General features: G+C 42.9%; 1 protein-coding gene across 2 annotated transcripts in view; it reads left to right on the forward strand.

Annotated features, from left to right (window-relative positions):
* The first annotated feature begins 4880 nt into the window (after positions 1-4880).
* SMAD7 (SMAD family member 7) overlaps positions 4881-22809 on the forward strand; it is a 33485-nt gene continuing 15556 nt past the window's right edge. The window contains exons 1-3 of one of the 2 annotated variants that reach the window (XM_003759533.4): positions 4881-7219; positions 8592-8645; positions 15768-15842. In XM_003759533.4, coding sequence (XP_003759581.1) covers positions 6565-7219; positions 8592-8645; positions 15768-15842 — 784 coding nt within the window. In that variant the 5' untranslated portion in view covers positions 4881-6564. The remainder of the gene's footprint in view (positions 7220-8591; positions 8646-15767; positions 15843-22809) is intronic. The other variant, XM_023495858.2, reaches the window with a different exon arrangement.

Below are 22809 nucleotides of genomic sequence, written 5' to 3' on the forward strand. Positions count from 1 at the left end.
TTATTTAGTCTCTTATTCAAAAGGATATATAATATGGGGGGAAGGGGAGCCACTAAGTTGCCTAAAGTTCTGGTTTGAGATCTTTGTCTTATCTGCCAGTTTCTTTGAAAGGAACCATAAAGGAGAGGAAAGAGTCAAGGGAGGAGAATTGGAAATTGTTAATATCAAGATGAAGGGTCATTGATGTAGAAAGAGTAGAGAATTAATAATGGCAGATGCCTACTCCTATAAATCTATTCCTTTTAAAAGTTTTTGGTTCAGTGAATTCAGTGGAAAGGGAGAAGCCATGGCCAGGATGAAATAGCTGTCTAAAGTCTGGATTAAAACAGTGTAAACAAGAAAGAAAGGCAGTATGATATAAATGTCCAAAAAAATGACTCTTTAGGAAGAACTGTATTCAAGTCCCAATCCTGACACATGATAGGTGAACCCAGGGAACTGTGTGAACCCAGGGAAGTTACTCACCTTCTTAGTCCTCCAGACAACTCTCTAATTCAGCAAATTGCTGGACAGGTGCCAATTTGCTTTAGTTGTAGAAATTTCTGTATCAGGAGTTTCTTATGACAGGGAAATAAAATTCTCTCTCACTAACAAAAAAAAAAAAAATTCATTACTTCCCACCCCAAATCACAAGAACAGGACATATAAACATTTACAAATAAATGGTACAATACCTGTGAGCTATCTAGCCCTTGATTTAATAATATAGCATTTGATCTTCAATACAACCCTCCAAATTAGGTGCTATTATCATGCCCATTTTGTAGATAAGTTGAGATTGAGAGACATTAAATGACCAGCTCAGAGTCACATAACTAGTAAATACTGGGGATAGAATTTGAATTCAGGTGTTTCTGAACCCAACTCTAGGACTCTCTGAACTTTGCCACCTTGATGACATAAGATTAAACTTTTGTTAAATCTGTGAAACTTGCCTATCATATATATATATATATATATATAATTTATATTTCTGTTAGAAGGAGAAAAATACACAATTTTCCAAAATTTTTGAAATGAGGAAACATTTTTTGTTAAGATTCTCAAGTCAGCCAAGAAATATATCAGAGTTAGGACATTTATTTTCTACTTATCTAAATTCAATTCTAACATTTGATGGCCAGCCTTACAACATCTTAGAACTGGGGAAAGACCTCAGAAATAATTTAGACCAATGTCTTAATTTTATAGATGAGAAAACCAAGGTGAACTGGCTTGCCTAACACAGCTAATTAGTAACAAATGTAATGTTCTTTCCCTTAATGGGTTGCCTTTGGAAGGTGGACCTTCCTTATTTCTTTTTTCTGAACCCTTAAGAATAGTATTCTTGTCTTCTTTTCATAATTCTAAAGGATATTCTTGTAAATACCAGCAGGGGATTAAACTGAAAAATCTGAGTTGTCAAGGTTCAGATTCTTTGTTCCCATCTTCACTTTTGTGTATAACCTAGCTAGATTTCTAATTAAAACTCACACATATTTTGTTGGTTCATTTGTGGGTTGACGCTTTGTGACTCCATTCAGGGTTTTCTTGACAAAGATACCATTTCCTTCACTCACTCTTTTTTACAAACAAGGAAATTGAGGCAAACAGGGTTAAGTGACTTGCCCAGAGTCACACAGCTAATAATAGTGTTAGATTAGAACTCAGGAAAATGAGTCTTCCTGACTGCAGGTCCATTGCTCTATCAACTGCACCTTCTAGGTGCCTTATACTTGCCAAGATATTTTATTAGATGTTAGAATTGGAAGAAACATTGAAGACTTACAGGTGAGGAAAATAAAAATCTAGAAAATAAATGTCTTGGCCAAAATGACCCAGTTTTCTGATTCTAAATCCAGGGTTCTTTTCACGATAGAATAGTTTTCCTGTTTTCAGTCAAAGTTTAATCAAAGTACATAATTTAGAAAAACATGTTCTCTAGGCATTCTGTAGACTGATATATCTATTTGTAAATTCCCTGTTCTTGAACTCCTCTTTTAGAAATGTGTTTATATGATTTCAGCGAGAGGTTGATCACACAACCTAAAAGGATGTTTGTTAGCTATTTAGTTTTTTCCACTCACATCTCATTGTCATGTCGTCTTCTTTTTGAAGGCATTTTGAAACTACTAAAATATTTGAATCTCTTAATCTCAAAAAGTTAACAGGTTAATGAGGGAGATATGAAATTCCTGCTTTCTAATAACAGCTTAAAATTCACATTTATTGTTTAGTCGGATAAAATTTTCCCATTTTGAATTTAAGAAACTCATATTGGGATTTATTTCCTGCTATATCAAGTGGGCAGGTAGTTGGTGCAAGTGGATAAATCATTGGGCTGGGACTCAGGAAGATTTATCTTCATGAGTTCAATCTGACAATTATTAGCTGGGTCAACTTGGACAAGTCACTTAATCCTGTTGGCCTCAGATCCACATCTGTAAAATGGGCTGGAGAAGGAAATGGCAAACCATTCCAGCATCTCTGCAAGAAGACATCGAATGGGGTCAGGAAGAGTCAGACACAATTCAACAATATGCTATGTCAGACTTTCTGTTTGTTTTTGCTTTTGTTTTTTAAATCAACAAATACTAGACTACTAGATGAATTTGAAAATATCAACTTAACTGTCACCTGACAAAAGGATTCTTTTCTGATCCCTTTCTCCAAACTTCTTACACATCTCCTCACCCCCATGCCCAGATATTGCTTTGTATTTAATAGATATTTAGTATTTACTTATGTGCATTCTGGTTGTTTTCCCTTTCTAGAATATAAACCCACTGAGGGCAGAAAATAATTTAAAATTTGTCTAAGGACCCCTAGAAAATGTACTTGGAGCAAACGTTTGTAGAATGAAATAGGACATTTGTCTTGTGTAAACATTTTATTAAGATTCTCTGAATTCCGTGTGACCCAGGCCAAGCAGCTTAACCTTTCAGTGCCCCAGGCAACTTTCTAAATTGCAGAGAAGGTGCTGATCTGCTTTGGAAGTGGGAGTTCCTTCCAGGAAGCTCCTTACCCAGATACGATCAAAGGTCCTGTCCAAAAAAGAAAAAAAAAATCTGAATGTTCAGTTCGTCACTCTTATCACTAGCTTTCACGTTTATTAAAGCTGGCTGCCTGGGTAGTTGAGGAGTCTTCCGTGGCTGCAGTACTTAGCCCAATGCTCGGCATATCGTAGGCGCTTAATAAATGCTGTTAGTTGGCTTACGGAGGAAGTTTTGAAAAGATAACACTCCTGATCCTCGGCATCATTATATCTAAGAGAAGCTCATCGTCCATGTCACTAAGCATATAAGCATGGGTTGCGTATATGCATTTTTTTTCCTATAGAGCCATACACTGCAAGGCAGCCGATTCAACTTTAGGTTAAGTCGTAGGGGAAAGGGGGAAGGGGCTTGAATGTTGTGTCTATTTACTTACGAAATCAGAAATTTCCAGGTCTCTATCGCCAGCACCGTGTCCCTCCCTTCATTCACCCACCTCTTCGCGTGGGGAGTTGCCAAGATCCAGGGCAAGCTCCACTCTACACATCACAACCCTAAACACATTCCAGAGCTGTTCACAACACACACTTCCCATGTAATCACCGAAACAAGAGCGTGGAGGGGAGCGAGAGGACTGAGGTCACATTCTCGTCCGGCTCCCCACCCCTTGGCCGGAGCTCTGCCCGTTCCCCTCCAGTATAGACTTCCTGGGGCTTCGGTCCAGTCCCGTTTTAAATGTCTTCTTAAAAGAGGACAGAGATCCCCCTCCCCCTCCGCCTCCCTCTGGAGGCTGCTGCGCAACAAATCCAATAGATCTCACCGTCAGGACTCTCGATCTCTTTAAATGAATGAAGTGCTGGGGGGGGGGGGGGGTGGGGGGGGGGGGGGGGAAGAGTGAAGAGGAAAGATCGGGCGGGGGTGTGTGTGATACAAATCCTATATTGTGCAGGGGCGATCAACACCCAGTCCTGCTGATGCAACCCCATTCTCGACTTTTTTTTCTTTTTGTTTTCCTTTAAAAAAATTTCTTTGCTGTAACTCTTCCAGCCGGCTTCGTTTTATATACGTATATATAGATATATGTGTATATCTATATGGTGATACCTATACGCACGCACACATATAGGGAGTCTTTTTTTCTCTCCACCTCCTCTTTTCTTCCTTCCTTTCTCTTCTCAGTTTCTCTTTCTCCTTCTCTCTTCAGAATTAAGGAGGAGGGAGTAGGAAGGGAAAAGGGGAGGGGGGGGTAAGGAGAAGAAAAAGAAATAGCTTTTAGAAACCCGATCTGTTGTTTGCGAAACACAATCGCTTTTTTTTTTTAAAGCGACAGGGTGTCTAGACGGTCACGTGTCCAGGCCGGAGCCGGGCGCGCCACTGCGCAGTGGAACCAGCGAAGCAGAGAGAGCCAGGGAGAAGTGGGAGGGGGGGGGTGGGGGAAGGAGCTGGAGCTGGAGGAGGAGGAGGAGGTGGAGGAGGAGGGGCGGGGGAGGAGGAAGAGAAGAAGAGGGGAGGTTGGGAGGGAGGGAGAGAGTGTGCTGGAGGCGGCGAGCTTTAGACACGCACACACACACACACATATACACGCTTACACGGGAGCTAGGTCCGCGAGTAGAGCGAGGTGAGAGCCAATACAGGCGGGAGGCAGGAGCTGTTCGGATCCCTCTCTGCCCCCTCGCCCTCCCGGAGTCTTACCCTTCCCTCGGGATTGCAAAGCACCGGAGCCTGGCCCCAGAAGCCAAAGGCAAAGACTAAGAAGAAGGACACCCCACATTAAAAAAAAAAAATCCCTTCTGACTCCTGCAAGGCAAAGCCTGCTGGTCCCCTCCCTCCCCAGAAGAAGGAGGAAAAAAAAAAAACAAAAAGGGAGGAGAAAACAGGAGAGAAGAAGGGAGCCTAAGATTTTTTTTTTTTTCTTGCTGCTTGCTGCCCGGCGCATTAGGAGGAAAATAAAAGTCGGAGAGGCCAGAGGAGAAGAGAAGGAGGCGGAAAGTAAGCAGCCACCCTCGAGGGAGCCCCGAGCCCAGACAAGCGACTGCCTGCCGTGCTTTTTTTGATCTTTCCTCCTCCTCCTCCTCCTCCTCCTTCTCCTCCTCCTCCTGCTTGCTTGCGTGTCTGCAGCCGAGACGAGGAGCCTGGGCGAGAAGCAACCCCGGGAGGAGGAAGACACGGCTGCAGTAGCGTTTGCTAGAGAGCCAGCCAGCCTGCGAGCTAGAGAGCGAAGCCGACGCCAGTCTCACCTCCTGTCAGCCTCGGCATCACCCCCTCTCAGATCTGTTTTTTCTCTCGTCTCTCTCCTGCCAGCAGTGGGGCCTGGAGGAAGTGGAGACGGGGACAGGGTCGGGGCGGGGGGAGCAAGGCTATCTCGAAGATCCACCTCAAAAACCAGGAGAGCCAGTGAAGGCTGGTGTATTTTTTTTTGGAGGAGGGGGAAGTGGGTGGCTTTCCCCACCTCTTTTTTCGCTGGGGTGTACCGTGTAGGAGGTAGGAAAGACGAGAGACTCACTTAAAATAATCAGACGAGCATGGTGGAAGCAGCCGATTCAAAGCTTTCTTTGGATTAAAAAAAAGATACATATACATTTATGTATATATCTTTGGCAGAAAAAAAGAAGAGGAAGACGAAAGGAGCTCCTGGAAGAAAAAAAAGGATGATAACTCGTGGATATATTTTTTTTCCACCAAATTTTTTTTTGTGACACTTTGTAAACGTCTTTTTTTCCTTCCTTTAAAACAAACAAACAAAAAAAAACTCCAATACAACCGGACGTCTCCAGGGCTGCGCCTTGCAGTGGTGATTGTTTTAAATTTTTATTTAGAATATTTGGGCTTTCCTCCCTCTTTTTTATTGAAAAATAATTCTTTGGCCAGGCACCTCATGCGGGTTGAAATTCACTTTCTTCCCCTCCCCCGAACCTTCGCGTGGATGGAATTCGTGGAGATCCGGTTACTAAGGATATAGTGCAAAAAAATTAAATCGCGTGCCTGGTTTTTTTTTTTTTTTTTTTTAATTGCCAGCTTCTCACCTCCAAATTTTAAGTTGCTAAGAGGAGAAAAGAGCATTTTCTCTTGATTCAATCAAGGAAACAAAACCTTAATTTTCATTCTCCTGAGATTCTTAGCCTCAGTAAGGAGCTGAGGCTGGAGGTGTTGACATTCAAAAGCTACTCTTCTTTCAGCTTTTGGGGGGCAGTGAGGAGAGAAAGGAAAACTATTCCTCCCAAATCCCCGGTTTTTCTCGCTTTTCCTTTGTATCTTCCCTTGGTCAGCTCGGTCTGTTTCCTCTGCGGGGCTGGACGAGACGACCTGAATCGGGTGCCAGTGGAGCGGGGTGGGGAAGCCGGAGAGGAGCCGTCCCTCCCCTGCCAGGCCCCCCCAAACCCCTCCACTCCCTCCGGGCTCCGAGAGACTGGCGCATGTTACGGAGCGTCCCTCCTGCCACTGCCGCTCCTGCTCGGGCTCCTGCTGCTGCTGCTGCTGCTGCTGCCGCCTGCGACTGCTGCCTCAACTCGGCGCCCAAATTCTTCATGGTGTGCGGAGGTCATGTTCGCTCCTTAGCCGGGGAACGACTTTTCTCCTCGCCTCCTCGTCCCGCATGTTCAGGACCAAACGATCGGTGCTCGTCCGGCGTCTCTGGAGGAGCCGTGCGCCCGGCGGGGAGGACGAGGAGGAAGGCGCAGGAGGAGGCGGAGGCGGAGGAGGAGGAGGGGAGCCGAGGGGGGAAGGGGCGACGGACAGCCGGGCGCATGGGGCTGGAGGAGGAGGCGCTGGTAGGGGTGGCTGTTGCCTGGGCAAGTCGGTCAAAGGTGCCAAAGGTCACCACCACCACCATCACCACCACCCCTCCTTGGGCGCCGGCGCTGCCGGGGGCTCGGAGGCGGAATTGAAGGCGCTAACCCACTCGGTGTTGAAGAAACTGAAGGAGCGGCAGCTGGAGTTGTTGCTGCAGGCGGTGGAGTCCCGCGGGGGCACCCGCACCGCCTGCCTCCTCCTGCCAGGCAGAGTGGACTCCAGGCTGGCGCTGGGGCAGGGGCCCCCCGCGTCCCCTCTCCAGACCCAGCCTACCCAGCCTCAGCCACCGCCGCCGCCGTCTTACTCGCTCCCCTTGTTGTTGTGCAAAGTGTTCAGGTGGCCAGATCTCAGGCATTCCTCGGAAGTCAAGAGGTTGTGTTGCTGTGAATCTTACGGGAAGAACAACCCGGAGCTGGTCTGCTGCAACCCTCACCACCTTAGTAGGCTCTGCGAACTAGGTAAGGAGTTTCCACTTGCTTCTAGTATAGCTTCCCCACTCCCCCGTGATGGAGCAAACAGTATTGGAATATATAGTTTTTGCTGCTGTGTGACTGCGTTCTTTTCACCGTGCATAGCTAGTGGAGAAAAATGTTTATAATGAGGATGCATTGTGGGGGGGATCCCGGGGAAGGTCTTGGACTGAGGTGTACTGTGTCTTCTTCCTTTTCTCCACTGCTCAAGCCCATGAGTATGATTTGGAGCGAATATTATTAATGTAAACCATTTCAAAATTAGAGACCAAAAAAGGGGGAAAGTGGGGAAAAAAAGTTGTCTTTGCTCCCACTTGCCCTCCTCCCCCCTTAAGAGAAAGGAGAATGAGATGTCTGAGGATGCAGACTAATTGATTCCAAGAGAAGTGGAAGTGTTCCGAATGACGTGACTTTCCTAGCCCTTGGTAAATAAGGAAAGTCAAGTCTGATCTATGTGACTGGACTACGAGGCTTGCAAAGGCAGCTTGGGGGGATTAAAAAAAAACCCGAAAAACTACATCCAGATTCTACTATAGATTTCCATCTGGATTGAGGAAAGAACAAGAAGCCACTTGGACATTGAGGTTCCAATTTTCCCCCTCCTTTTCTCCAGAAGGGAGGGAGACTCCATACAATTATAGACTCTGGTTTTTATCAATGACATTTGTTGCCCCTTTACAGAACTGTAGTCCAAAAGGATCCTCCATATGATAAACGTAAGCTGTCATTCAGTCCTCTCCTCCCTTCCCCCATTTTTGCTTTTGGTATATGAGGGGGCATACTGATTTTGGAGTGTTTTCCAATTTAAAATTCCCTTCCCATTGAAGCAGTCCCAGAGTTTTGCGCAGCTCCTAGAAACTTAGAAACTTTGTTGTTCTTGGGTGGTTGGGTTATGAAATGGATATCATCCGGTAGCAGGCAGATCGATAGAACTTTTCTTTTTTTTCCCTTTGTGTGGATGTGTAACTAGGGGAAGAGATGAGTGGGGTTATGGGGAGAGTAGAGAGTGAAGGGGGATTTTCTTTATTTCCTTTTTTTCCGTGAAATGTTCTACGTGCTGCTCGGGAGGATTATCCAGCAGTCTGAATCCGTGGTGATTTCCAGAGCTGGAGTGTTTCAGCTGAGCCAGGGAGGCCGGATCAGACAGTCAGGGTAGCAGATAGCAGTGAGTCTGGCGCCAGGCGGCCTCTTTTGTTTATCTGACAGCAAAATATCAAGGCAATCGCCGCCTCCCGGCCCTGCCTCCAACCCCCAGAGCTAAGACAAACAGTTTTGCTAAAAGAATGCCACTGTTATCATAAGTTTCTATCTCTTTTTCTCATGGCTCTGCCTTATTTTCTCTTTACTTTTTTAATTCCAGAGTCTCCCCCTCCTCCTTACTCCAGATACCCAATGGATTTTCTCAAACCAACTGGTGAGTAAGATGATTTTTAAAGTACATTTACTGTCTTAGGAATAGAATAGTTAAGCCGGGTGTGTAGTAAGGGCAGCAGGGAATCGTTACGCTTGTTGAGTATAGAATGTGTTCCTCATTTTTGCAAGTTTGAGTTTTCCCCGGCAATTTAGAGCTCAGGGCCTTTTTTTTTTTTTTTTTTTTTTTAAATTATGTTTGGATTTTAGACTTATATTATTTTGTTCTTTTGAAGTATTTTGGCACTCTGTGACTTAAAAGTTTTTGAATGCATAGGATGTGATATGCACCAGAAAGTGTCAGGGAATCAACAGGCAACAGGTTGTTAGAAGAATTCACAAATTTCTAAAATGCCAAGACCCAAAGGGAGGATGGGGTAGAAAAGAAACGATCACGAACTCCAGCACTTTTCATTTTGGTGGATACAGTTTGGCAAACAAAGTAGCCAGAGGAGATGTTATTTTTTACATTTGCAAAAGTGATTTGTCTTACAGTTGATCTTTAGGAAAACAATAATAACAACAAAATCCTTCCCCTTTTTCATGTGTTACTTCCTAACCCTAGTCACCTGTAAGTCGGTTTTCTCCATGTTTTCTTAAGAATTGGTGGGGGCCATAAAAGTTTCTCAGCCTTCTCTCTGCATGCCTGTTGCTTTATAATTGAATGGCAGGATGCCAGGGCAGAAGCCCATTTGAAGCTGGCACCAGCTCTGTTGCGGTTGTCTGCATAAACTTCTGGTTGGCAGCAGGCTTGGCCGTGTGGAGATAAGTAGGACTGGCATTGTAGAAAGAGAGAAGAGCAGGGGAAATAAGAATGGTGGATAACATCAGGGAGGAGTCCCAGTTTCGTGGAGCCACTTCATATCTCTCTGAAGATTAATTGACTAAAAGTATTGATTGTAGCACAATTTTCCTTGTGCTTGTGTCCCAGGGTTGGAATTTTTCAAACTTTTACTTGACCAAATGTATGTATATGTGAGAAAAGGACTCCTAAGATCTGAAGAGGGGCAGAATTGGGGGAAGGGGATGGATAAGCAAATCTCTTTGGAGTTCTCAAAGATTCCTCTGAGCATCTTTTAACCTTCTGGAATTAAAACAGCTCCACCACATCATGCGTTTTGTCCGATGGAACTTCTAATTAAAAGTTTTGCTGAGGCGTAGTCATGAATGAAAATACTTTAATGAACAGTGTTCCTGAAGCCCAGATTCCACAGCTTGGGCCTCCTCCTGATCTCCCTCAAGTTTAGAGAGGCGTTCCTCCCCTCTAATAAATGGCCTACAAAGCATGTGATATTTTGCTTTCGATTTACAAAATACAGATAAATGGTCATTAATGAGGAGATAACTTAGAGCACTGTATTCTTAAAGTGTTAACTTAAATTCACCAGTCTCCAATTTGCCGAAGAAGGTTATTTGACTGACTTTAAGTGCCCAAGAATAAGGGAGGTAGTGTGGTATAATGGGAAAAAACTCTGGACTTCTGTTAACAGACCAGGATTCTCATCCCACATATGCCCCATACTTGACATTGTGCTAGGAATTCACCGCTGAACCTCTATCTCCTCATCTGTCAGAAGAAGACTAGATCACTAGGTCAATGATTCTGTATTTAAAGTCCATGACCTTGTTTTTCAAAAATAATTCTGATAAGTGTACTTTAGTAGAATTGGAATTTGTTCCCATTGTTAATTTATATATATATGTATTTTTTTCTTTAAAAGCGTCCTTTTAAAAAAACAAAAACAAAGAATGCTTGGTGTTATCTCTTAAATTTTCCTTCTAACTCAAATTATTATTTCTTTCTTAGTATTAGATTTATGGATACTTTGCTAATGTATCCCACTCTTGCTTTTTCTTGAGGTTATGAGGTTTGCTATTTTTTAATTAACAAAATTTAGCATCACCATTTGACCTTAGTGTGTCTCCTCCTTTTGCAAAAGGGCAAACTAACATCTTGAAGCTTCTAAGGAAGGCCAGCTGCCCGCATAAACCTTTAGAAAAGGGGAGTGATTGCCTGCCTGTGTATAAGCATCTTGCAAAAAGACTAGGATAAATCTATTAACAGGATTTGAGCATCCAATTTGCTTTGCCAGTACCTCATTTTCAGTTAGTGGAGTGATACATTTATTCATTAGCAAGTGTTGACATTAGGTAGCAAAATTTGTGTAAACAGACAAGCCACAAGAACATGAATGGGCTACTTCGGAAAGGGGGGGGGGAGTTCTCAAGATCAGCCAATAGGAAATAATCATCTCTGCCAATCGGAAACTCAAAAACAACTGGTTATTCACCCAAAAAGTTTTCAGAAAAAGGGGGGAAGAGTGTGTGAGAGAGTTGGGGGGGAGGGGAGGAGGGAACTTATTCCATATGAATTTGGGGGCAGTGACAATGAGGAGAGGAAGCCCCAGATGAAAGGGTCTGTCATTGTAAATGGCCATTAAAGAGGCGTACAGGTCTGGGACGGAGCTGACCTTTTACTGACAGCTCTTGGGGAGTGAGTGAAGGGACACAGAGACAGAAGGGGAGGGGAACTGGCCTGCTCAGGGCTGTCCCCGGCTTTCATCAACACCTTGTATATTCCTGAGTCTCTTTGACCTGGGAATTTCATTCTCCCACATTCTTAAGTTTCTAAGCCCTAGGTTGAATTTGTTTGTCTTAGGTTACTAGGTGAGAACGAGGAACACGGTTTTACAATGGAAAACTGTTAAAATCATAACCAGTTTAACAACTAAGAGTCCCTACCCTGGAGACTCGGGCTTGGGAAGAGGATGTTGGGGGGTGAGGGGGAAGGGTTGGGGCCCTGGCTAAGGCAGGCAGACAGGCCTTTCTTTGGAAGACCTATAGGCTTCAAGGCTGGGGAAAGCCATTTTATTGCTAGAGTTAAAAAATAATCAACTGCAGTTCACAAATGCTAGAGTACAGGGCAGCTTCTGTTGGTGCCCGCTTTTCTGGCCCGTGTGGGGGCAGTTGCAGCATTTATACAGCACTTTTAAGTTTCGACCACATTTGTTATCTATCTCACTCTAATCCTATGAGGCAAGGTGATTTTATACCCCATTTTAAGATGAAAACACTGACGTTGAAGAGAGTGAGAAGTGAGTTATCTAAGGTCACTCAGCTAGTTGAGCATCCGAGCAGAATTAGAACCTAGGGCTGCCATTTGTTGTGAGTGTGTTTCACATCCATCTTCAGCTGCTTAGCGTGACTAAATTGATGAGATGGGACTAAGGATCACAGGTGTGTGTCCTCTATCTAGAGAGAGCAAGTCATCTCTTGCCCTTTGCTTCATCTCTAACAGAATTCTGAAGGGTCGGGATTGGGAGTGGAGATAGAGGTGAGTTAGGAAGTATTGATGAGAGAGGTTTTTTATTTTCCTTTCCTTAGCTCTCATTGCTAATCCCTGGTTGTAGAGGAATGAGTTTCAAACCTGTGACTTAGGAAGAAGGAAAAAATATTGAGCTGATGGCCTGAGTACTGGATTTTGTTATTATCTAGTAGTGTGTCCTTGACTTTTCCTGGCCTCAGTTTACTTGGCTGTCAGATGAGAGAGTTGGGAGAAGCTAAATCGTACAGAGAGAAATTCTGGCTTAGTTGTTTCATCAGTTCCCCTTTCTGATACTTAGGGACTATGTGACTGATTATGGGAGCAAATAGTCATTTAACCCTCAAGTTCTGGAACAGTTGTTCGCTGGCCCTGGTTGAATGAGTTTCTTTACCAGAGTTGTCAGGATTCTCACTCTTCCCTCTCTCTCCAAATGGAAAGGATGATTGCTCCGGCTGCCTTTAATTCTAAAACTGGAGCATCTTCTGATCAGAAGAATGCTATCACAGAGAAGAGCTCTCATGATATCTTACATCCCTTTATGGATTAGCCTGATTGACTAGTTTGGGTCCATGCTGCATAGACCTGTAGGTTGCTTGAGGATTTCTGCCCCTAGCAGTGCTTTAGAGTTTCTCTTCAGGCCTCCCAAGAAATTTTGTGAGAGAAAACTACTGACCTCTGCTTCTCTCGTTAAGATTTTGAAACTCTATTGAAAAGACATCATTGTCTACTGTGGTACCCATGGGGAGGGGGGGGAAAAGGAGGGGAACAGGCTAGTTAGTGGACTCCTTCGACTGAAATCTGTTTTCCTCTGTGACCTGTTGGCTTCCAGAGGAAGACCTCTGACCTGAGAGGTCAGGGCATTTTGAAGGATCTGTTGAGGCACGTGGAAGGAAATGCCTTCTATTTTCCTCACAGCCTCTTGTATACATTAGTTGCTTGATAAATATTGATTGTTTTGAAGGTAGGAGTGACACAGACCTTCATTGTGCTTTGGGGGACCATAGTCCTTAGTTGGAGTAACAGGCAAGGTCAAGTCAGTGCTTTTCTTTAGAGACATGCCTTTGAGAACCCAGAGGTACAAGTTGCGTTTTGAATGGGTTTTGGTTTTTGAAAGCAGTTTTTTCAGGCAACACCTAAAACTTAACATCATTCTATGATAGAATGGACTGGTCTTGGATTAGAATCCTCCAAAGTGAGCAAATCACATAACTTCCTTGGGTCTTGGTTTACTCACCTGTAAAATGGGGAGAGTTAGGAGAAGATGAAGGCAGTTACTGGGCTCAGCGGATAAAACATGAATTCAAATCTGGCATCAGATACTAATGATTCTAGACAAATCACTCTGTTTGCCATTTCCTTTTCTGGTAGATTAAGGTAAAGCTCTCCAGCATCTTTTCCAAGAAAACCCATACTAGGTTATAAAGAGATGAACAATTGAACCAACAACAAAGGGAAGACTAGATTGCAGCTCTGCATCTATGATGCTCTGATATATAAGGGAAGAGATTGTGATGTGTTTGGTTTGAGTAACCAGAGGAAGAGAGCCATGGGGTGGCAAGTCTGGATACCTGAGCTGTAGTTCTGACTCACTGGGTGGCCCTTTGGGCTAGCCACTACGGCCTCAGTTTACTTCAGGGTGTGTGTCAAACCAGGTATACTTGGCTATTTCACAGGGTGGTAGAGAGAACTAATTAACGTTTGTAAATCTCTTCCTGAGATCAAAGGTGCTGTCTAAGTGCAAAATACTATTTCATAAAAACCCTTGTGGTTTGCCAGTGGAGGGCCAGGTTACCTTTGATCTGAGACAGGGTTGACACCCTGGAGGGTACCACTTCTTCCCTGAAGTGCTTAAGGGTCCAAATTTGCCTGCAGTGTACATGGAACCTTGTAGTAAGAAAAACGAGGAAATCTGGAATTGCTCCGTTTCTAAATATAATTTTGAGAACAGTCTTTTGAGGGGGGAGTCTGTAGAGGAAAGGGTTAAAGAGCCTGTCTCTTTGGAACATAGTAAACTCTCTAAATGCCTATGGCATTTAGAAAGTGTAGGGTATACAGTATTTCACAAGTAACTTCATTTCCTGTCTCCCCTATTGTTTTCCATTTGATTAAGTGTATCCTGTTAAACTGTATATTCCTGTTACGAGTTATACTTTGCCCTGATAAAATGAGATTACACACATTCTTCTTCCCCCATCACCTCCTGCTTTTTAGGAGAGAATTCTTGAAAAGGAACTTTGTGGTGGGCTAGGAGGAGACTGCTACAGTCCTGTGATAGCCCTGGGTAGTGGAGGGAGAGGAAGAAGCGTGTAACCTTTCTAATCTGGAGGTGGGTTTTAAATTCTAGATTCTACACTTCAAGAAAGGGTCAGCCTTAGGGAAGCCCAGTTCCTAGCATAGAGAATTCTCAGTTAGCAGGCACTCCTAGAGCTTGTAAGTTGGCTTTTGCATGCCCTTATCATACTTGTTGGGCAGAGGTCAGCACTTCAAGTTGGAAATATCACCCACCCTTATACAGGGGTGGGTGAATTTTTTGGAGGGTCTATCGTATCCAGCAGGCACCTAATACTTGCAGCATTTCTCCTGAGTCAGTATTGCATTTGGGATTAGTTGCATTTCAGGGACCAAGAAATGAAGTATAAATTGGCCATGTCTGGGTCCCATCACTGACTTACTTCCTTGTTACACATAGTTCCCTTCTTTTTTCCAGTTCAGGACAGGAGAGGGTATAGGTTTTTTGGAGGCTTGTCTATAAATTTTAACATTTATATTCAGTCCCTTGATTTGTGCTTTTAGCTCCCAGTAGACACTTATTAATGAATGAATGTCTTTCTTTGAGGATCTTTGCCCAAGTTTCCCCTGAAGTATAAGTGACTTTGGCATCATCATTAATATTTATTGAATGTGTTAGTGTTGGGCGCTTGGATACAAAGCAGCATGAAAGGTTTACAATCTTAGAAGATAGGCTATATAATATATTAAGCACACTTGTGAAGACAGGATCTGATAAAATGAGACAAAAAGGAAGGGGGGAGGTCTGGGGTGACCAAAAAAAGCTTCACAAAGAATAATTTAATTAGAAATGAGTTGAGCTTTGCAGTATACATAGTATAGAGATTTTTGGAAATAAATCTTTTCTTTATTTGTCAATAAGGCTTTGAGAAAACTTGAACCTTTCATTTGTCCAGTCTGCTGAATTTTTCTCCCAGATTTACTTTCTCTTCTAAAGCTTGAAGGGGGTTATAGTTTATTCAATTCAACCGAGGCCCCAGGTAGATAGAAGATAGAAGAAAGACAAAAGAAGCTTCAATCTAACAGTTTTGAGTTCTGTGCACAACTTTAGGCACAAAAATAGTGACCAACTGCACAATAGGCTAGTGTCTTCCCTTGGAAGAGACTTAATATTTAGACATAGTTTGGAAATGGGTACCTGTAAATATCTAGAGATAGAGGCTAGCAGTCTAAACTGCCTTTGACCTTGGCCTCAAAAGGAAAGATGGCCGACTTGATTTCTTCAATGGAGAACTTGTAATAAAAGAGATTTCAGTCAGTCTGTAATTTTGCATGACTTGGACTAATGATTAACTGGGTAGCATGGAGCCCAGACGGGGTGACAAACTAATGTGGTCCGTCTCATGATGTACAGCGATCCTGAAGCAGATAATTAGTGATAAGCATCATTTCCTGGAGTAAACAGTTTGGAATGTATAGTTTCTCTTTAACACTGTTGGAGATTGCTTTAAAAAATAATAATCTCTCTCCTTTTTTCTTTTTGCAACTCTCCTCCTGCCACCTTTGATGCAGCAGAGTGTCCAGATGCTGTGCCTTCCTCCACTGAAACAGGGGGAACTAATTATCTGGCCCCTGGGGGGCTTTCAGGTAAGACCTGTTACCTTATTTACCCAAATATTTCCTGACCCACTTGGAAAAAAATAGATAAATGGGATGGTCTTTTTGGTTCTTGGACTGATTGGTCATCATTTTACTTTTAAGTGTGTTATCTGGATGGATGGGTACCTGGTAGCGGTGATGATGAGCATTTTTATCATTAGATCATTGGGATAGTTCTGTAGATATTGTAAACGGAGGTTTCAGGTTGTAGATCCTCTAGTAAGTGTTGGTTTGTTTGGAAGCCAGTTTATTTGATGTTGCCAGTGTATGGGGATGGGGGTGGGGAAGAGTCCCTGCCCCACCAACATGGAAGATCAGTGATTATTGTTGTGGTACTTGAGTGTCTAGTAAAGGCAAAATGGATGGTTTTCTGTTAGCCCTCTCCATTGCTGTTCTGAGTGAAGGAAAGAAGGGGGGAAAATTCTGAGATGCAAGTCCAAAAAAGATGGCTGGGTAAGGAAGTTGCCTAGTATTCTTGGCAGTTGGGTTAGAGAGAGTGGTGGACCTTTTGAAATATTTTGCCTGATGGTCTGAAATTTGGGGTGTTTAATCCAATGGAGTAATGGGGGCTTGTAGGACTGATACCCTCTTGAATGGGAGATGTTAGACTGAAATGGAGATGTATAATTGCTGTCTTGCCTGGCTCCAAGAGAATGAATTTCAGTGGGCTATCTCTCCATCTTAAAATTCATCGCAGGCCCTAGATGTGTAGTTCCAATTTCTTAAGTTTTTTTTCTACAAGTGACTTTCTGGTACATCTTTGCCTCTGAGATAAAAAATAAGATTAATCAAGAGGACAATAAGAGATCATTAGCTGCTTGTGTCCTAAAAGCTAACAAGTGCCAACTTAACCAGCAGCAAGTACCAGCATTCCCAGGTCTTTCTATTCTGAGAGTCCTGTCACTGTCTTAAGGGAATCTTGACTACTAATGATCCAAGTGTGTTAAGTTAAAACCCACTTAGTGCACCTCCTGAAGATCCTTTCCCCCTTTCAATCAGCCTGTCTTTCTGCCAGGATTTTTGTTGCATAATTATCCCTTATTTATTGCCCTGGGGTAGGATTGAAGGATGAGGGTGTCTACTTCTCTTACTTCCAACACTTCTCTTCCTTCAGTGGATCATTCTCCCCCAAAGTCTCTTTTTCAGGAATTGCTGTTGGTGTGGCTGTCTCCTTTGTTTGTTTTTATTTCTCTGTAATATATATTCTGACTGATTTTTTTTTTTTTTTTTTTTTTTTTTTTGGAGGGGGGAAGAATGGTATTGTTTACTCGAAGACCCTAATAAGAACTGAAGTTTAAAAAGGAAGGGAAAGTGGGAGCATTGGATCGGAGGTTATGTAGGGATTGAGAGAAGGAAGTAAAAGATCCAGCTTGTGGATCTTTTTTTGGTTTTTAAGGCTGGAGAAGGACTCCAGAGAAAAAAAGAAGGCCAACCAGGGAGAAAGAACCAAGACCAAAAAGAAAAAAAAGGCAGCATAGTAAGGATGTTGTTAGATAATTTTGTTTTTAAAATCATGAAATATGCAGGGAGGAGGCCCTGTTCCCTAGGACCACATGAAATAAGCAAAGGAAGTAAGTAGTAGCTTTTGAAAGGGGGCTCTTCGAGAGGTTTGTGTTATTGATAACATCTTGTCTGTCTAGTCTGCTGAAGGAAAGGGTGGGGGTAGGGGGGAAGAGGGGGCCCCTGGCTACAGGAAATGACACAACTGGCTGGTTGAGTGCCTTCTTAATAAGGGGGCTCTCTAGGGTTGCTTAATCTTAAAAAAGTGGCAGCAAATATTTTCCATCTCTTCTCCCTGCTGCTCCACCCCTTCTTTCTCTCCCCCCTCTCCCCCCATGGCAATCCCAGTTCTCTGGGGGTTTGGTGCTCTTTTTGTTCCCAAAGGATTTCTCCAACCCAGCAAAGAAACTTTTTTTTTTTTTTTTTTTTTAAACAATCATTAACCACTTTTTTTTCCCTTCTCAGAGAAGGTAATTGCAGCCATTTAGTTTAATGAGGAGCTGATACCAGAGTTGTGGGTTTCAGAAGGGGGATGGGCCAGGGGCTTGGGGGATTTTAAAGCAAAGGCAAAAGCTGAGGGCTTCCACATGAAAGAGCACTTGTTTTGAATTTTAGGTCTTGATTGACTAATTCCCAAGGCTTCAAAGTTCCAACTCAGACCCACCTTTCTTCTTTACTTAGGGAGATAGAGCATTAATTAGGTACATTGTCAGGATGACTGCAAGTGTAACTTCTCAGCTTTGGAGGGAAGAAAATTATGCTGGTAATGGGGATGCAGAAACTGCTTTTTAAATGGGTCTTATTGGGTTAAAAAGGGGGAAGAGGGTGGGGAAAGTTCAGCTTCACAAACTGTAGTAGTCAAAACTCATCAAAAAGATTGTTTGAATGGCCCATCTCCAGGGCTTTGAGTGCTTTCAAACAGAAAAACCCCAAACCTCTCCTCCTTTTAAGAAGTTTGTCTTTCCATTCCAACTGGGCTGGGTGTGTCTGCAGATGATGAGGAAAGTAGCCTGGTTATAATGTCTCCTAGGATCTTAAGGACTCGGGGTGGGGGTGGAAAGGGGTGTTTTAATGGAGAAGTTGACTGCTTTGTAGGGAGGAGAGAGCAGTAAAAAGTTGTCTGTAAGTGTTCTTCTCTACCTCCCTCACCCTTGAAATAACCAATCTGACTGTCTCTTTCACATGCCTTGTGCTCTGTTTTCCTTCCTGGCCTAGGCGTGAGCAGGCTTAATGAATGGGGCTCAGTTCAGGGTGGGAGGAAGGTCGGAGAGGCCGGAGCCAGGGCCTTGATTCTTTTGGCAAAGGAAGAAGGAGAAGAAGAAGAAGAAGGGGGGGTTGGGTGGGTGCGGAGAGCTGAATGTGAAAATGAAATGCCTTTGGGAGGTCTTTACAAAGGAGCAGTCCCATGCCCACGTTGACCTGCCAGTCAATGCTCTTGCCATTTCATTCTGTATAGATGTGACACTTTAAAAAGGTAATGCTCAAAAGGAAGGGCTCTTGTCTGATGTATTTCAAATATCCAGATAACTTTAATAGCATTTATTACTAAGGTCCTTCCTACACATGGAGCCTCATTCAGTTCAGTTCAGCCCTCATGATGCCTTTCTTAGAAAATAATCATTATCTTGAGATTCCTCAAAAGAAAATCCTCTCCTTCTCTCTCACCATGAGGTTTTTTTCCTTTCATTTCCCAAATTATAGTCATCAGCAAACCCATGATTGCAGAAATAGTTACTAGTGGGGAGAAAGCCCCCCTCCCCTACTTTTTTAATTTATTCATCCATTCTGGAAGTTGGTCTTTATTTTTGACAGATCTTTTTGACAGAAATATTGCTCAACTTATGCAGGAGAGATGCAAACGTGACACTTGGCCCTCACAAAAAAGATTCTCCTCTGAGAATGGGATGAGTAGATTGTTAGAAAGGTCTGTTTCTCTTCTAAGATTCTTAAATTTTAAAGGGATTTTTTTTTTTTTTTTTTAGGAAAGGGGAGTGGGATTTTAGTCCTGAAATCTGCTTTAGCTAATATGTATAGGTAGGTCGCATCTCAGTGGGGATGGGTCATCTTTCAAAAAGTCAGGAAACTCCAGAGAACATTCTCCTTATTCATTGGGAAAGTTAGACGTTTGGCTCGGCTATAGAAGCCTCATCTTATGAGGGAGGGCCCAGAGACCACAGGAAGCAGTTTCATTAAATTCCACGATCAGGGAATGAAAAGTCTTTTCTCTGGGAGCCCTCACTTGAATCACTGCTTAATTAAGGAACAATGTTCAAAATAGACTTGTCTGCATCCACCTGTGTCAGAAGGGACCTGCTAACATTAAGTTAGCCTGTCTCTGTGGATGGGCATGTTAGGAAGAAAGCACTTTTTGTAAACCTTTCAAGTGATATACAAGTACAAGCAATTATTTACTGTCCTTTGATCTGGGGATGGTTCTAGGTATATTTTCTCAGTTCAACTTAAAGAATATTTGGGAGGTGGTATGGCCCCTATTCAAATCTCCAAGCTTCTGAAGCTGGATAGCAACCAATAACTTTTGTTTCTGCTTAGGTATCATCTTATTAAATTTATAAAGACTGAGATCTGTGTTACCTGGATGACAGGTTCCTGATGAATTTTTAAGGGAGATATATTATAAAAGGTGTAGATCTAGAATTTTATGGATAGGTATCATTAGTGGGTTGTGTTGAGGACTTCTGCAATCAGGTTTTCTCACATTCGAGGCAATATCCTGACTTCTTTAATGGAATATGTACATTTCCCTTTGATTCATCTTTTGGAAGAAAAGTTCCAAAGTCTGGCTGACCGGCATTTCATCAACAGGATACATGACAGGAATATGTCATTATGCCTTTGAGGCATACTAGTATTTGTGTCAACTCAAGAGAAGTACCTTTCAGGTAGATAAATACACCCCGCCCCCATGTGTGTGTATATTTTTGAAAATATACCTATGTGTACATATATATTCATGCATATGAATATTTCAATATCAATATGAGAAACTACATAGAAATGAAAGTAGTTCACAAGGAAGGTGCTTTCTGTCATGGTTTTGTTAACACCAGGAAGCTGGGGCTCAGAAATTCTTAGTGAGAAGGATTGTTTGAGAGTCCTACTTTATATCTTGGGTCCATTTCTGTTTTCTTTCACTCTAACACCTCACAGGAGTCACAGGAAATTTTTAAACTGTAAAAATATAATTTGGCATGGAGTCAACTGAGATTCAACCAGTTCTTTATCACAGTTGTACATTTTTGTGGACACCAACCAGTGGATTGTGATTTACTGAGAATAAATTGTATATATAGATTGACTTTTAAGGTGAGAATAACTGAATTGAGGGCATTTGAGGGTTCTGCTCATAATTTTAGAACTGAAAAGACCTTAGAAGTTCTATAAGCCAGACCTTTGCTTTGAACAGAGAAAGAAAATCAGGCAAGTGGTGACACTGTTGGGTCTTTTTCTTTGTTGGCCTATTGAAGCAGAGGTTGTGTTTGGCTCTTTCTCCTAGCATGGGCTTGCCTATTAGCCTACCCCCTTGTTGTCTCTTTAGAAGGAGAGGACTTTCAGGGGTTAACAGCCATATGACAGCATGTGAAGAGTCTAGAGCAGACCCAGCTGCTGGGCCAGACTAGAGCATCAGAGTTCTCCTCACACATCATCTGACTAAGGCAGAATGTAGCCAGGCCAGTGAAGTGGGGGAGCTACTGGGCTAGAGCCAGGTTTCTGTGTAGCTTTTGGCCTCTGACACTTCATTCTAACTCCTCCTCCTCCTCACAGGCCTTTTTCTTGGCAGAGTTCTTTCGGAGGCAGGGTGGGCTTCTTAAAGAGCAGTCTCTGAAAACAGCCAGAATCCCAGAATTCACCAGCACCGTTGGGGAAGGGGGGAAGAAGGAAAATGGAAACACTGGGATGGGTGGGGTTTTGGGTAGTGTTTTTATGCTGGAATAATTCTTTTTTAAAAATCAGCAAATATGATCATTTAACCTCAGTGGAGACACCGGGAACAGCAATAGTCTTTCAAAGGAGATTCATTAACCTGCCCTTTTGGGGGAGGGGTGAGGTGAGGAAGACATAAAATGATTTCTTTGTTGGATTTTCCTTAGAGAGGCTTTTTAATGCAGGAGCAGGATGGTTGTGTGTTCTTAGGGGATTTTGGATATATGCAAAGCAGACATTAGAAGTAGGAAAGTTCTCTTGGATTTATTTTTCTAACCCAACTTTTTTGCCAGAGGAAGTTCACCAGATTTTGTTCTGTTCTCTTATGGATTTCTCCACATTTTCCCCCTGCCCCCAGCTCTGCCCGGTCTGGGTTTTAAGGTCACTGCTGTCCCAGCCCATGCTGCAATGACGATGGCCCTCCATTGACCATTAACTAAGGTTAATAGAAGGGTTATCTTCAAAAGTCCCAGAGTCGGGATCCTCAAATTGGGTGATATCGACTCCTCCTCCTATTTTGGACAGATCAAGGGCCCAGGGTTCAGAGCTCTAGAAGCGGAACCTCTGGTCCCTGCTGTAGCCTTCTTACCTTGTGGCCTGTGTTGGCCCGGTGAATACTATTGCTGTAACAGGCTGCTAAGAAGTCATCGCTGGCAGGGCCATCTTTCCCTTTCTCCTTTCCGAATTGAAGGACCAACACAGCAGTTGGGCTGCCTGCCTACTGTCACAAGTAGCTTCCTTTTCTAGCTTATTTTCAGCTTGAAGATACAATTAACAACTGAGGCACAGCTCTCATTTAGTTAACAGAACAAAGAAGTTACCACAAAAAAAAAAAAAAAAAAGCCTTTTTGGCCACTTCATTTCTACCTAAATCTTGGGTTACTCTCCCACTTCTAACCTATTCTGTTTTTCCATTGGGAGTACCTGAGCCAGTGGCAGAATATTCCTGAGACAGTGATTAGTAATTAGGAGTAGAGACTTTCCCCCCATGCTACATATTTGTCTGGTATAAACGGGAATGGGTGTTTTTTAAACCATCTCCTTGTTAGAGATCTAACAAATGGTCTCAAACCTCCTTGGAGATGGAGAGGGGGTGCTATCTGTCCTGGGGACATAGGTGGAAAAAGGGACTTTCTGTTGCATTTAGGACAGTGTTTTAATATAGGGTGATAACTTTCACCTTGTAAGTTAACAGGAAACATTGGGACAAGACAGGAAATTGCATCATTCCTTTTATGAGAAAAGACCTTAAAAAAAGGCAGCTATTCGAGAAAGGTAGTCTCAGAGAGAAAGCAAGGCTTTCTGTTTCCCTCTCCCCCTCCCCTTCACTCCCACGAGAACTTTCAGGTCATTTTCTTTAAGAAAGAGGCTGTTTGAGGACTTTATGTTATTTTTATTATTTTAAAAAATATTTTCCTAGAAGGGTCACCTTCAGTTGAAACGTTCCTGCAGCCTTATTTCTTAGTTTACTAAAGAATCTTTCATGACTTTTCCAGCTTCCTTCCCCAATGGT

The sequence above is a fragment of the Sarcophilus harrisii genome, chromosome 1, assembly GCF_902635505.1.
Source record: "Sarcophilus harrisii chromosome 1, mSarHar1.11, whole genome shotgun sequence".
NCBI classification, from domain to species: domain Eukaryota; kingdom Metazoa; phylum Chordata; class Mammalia; order Dasyuromorphia; family Dasyuridae; genus Sarcophilus; species Sarcophilus harrisii.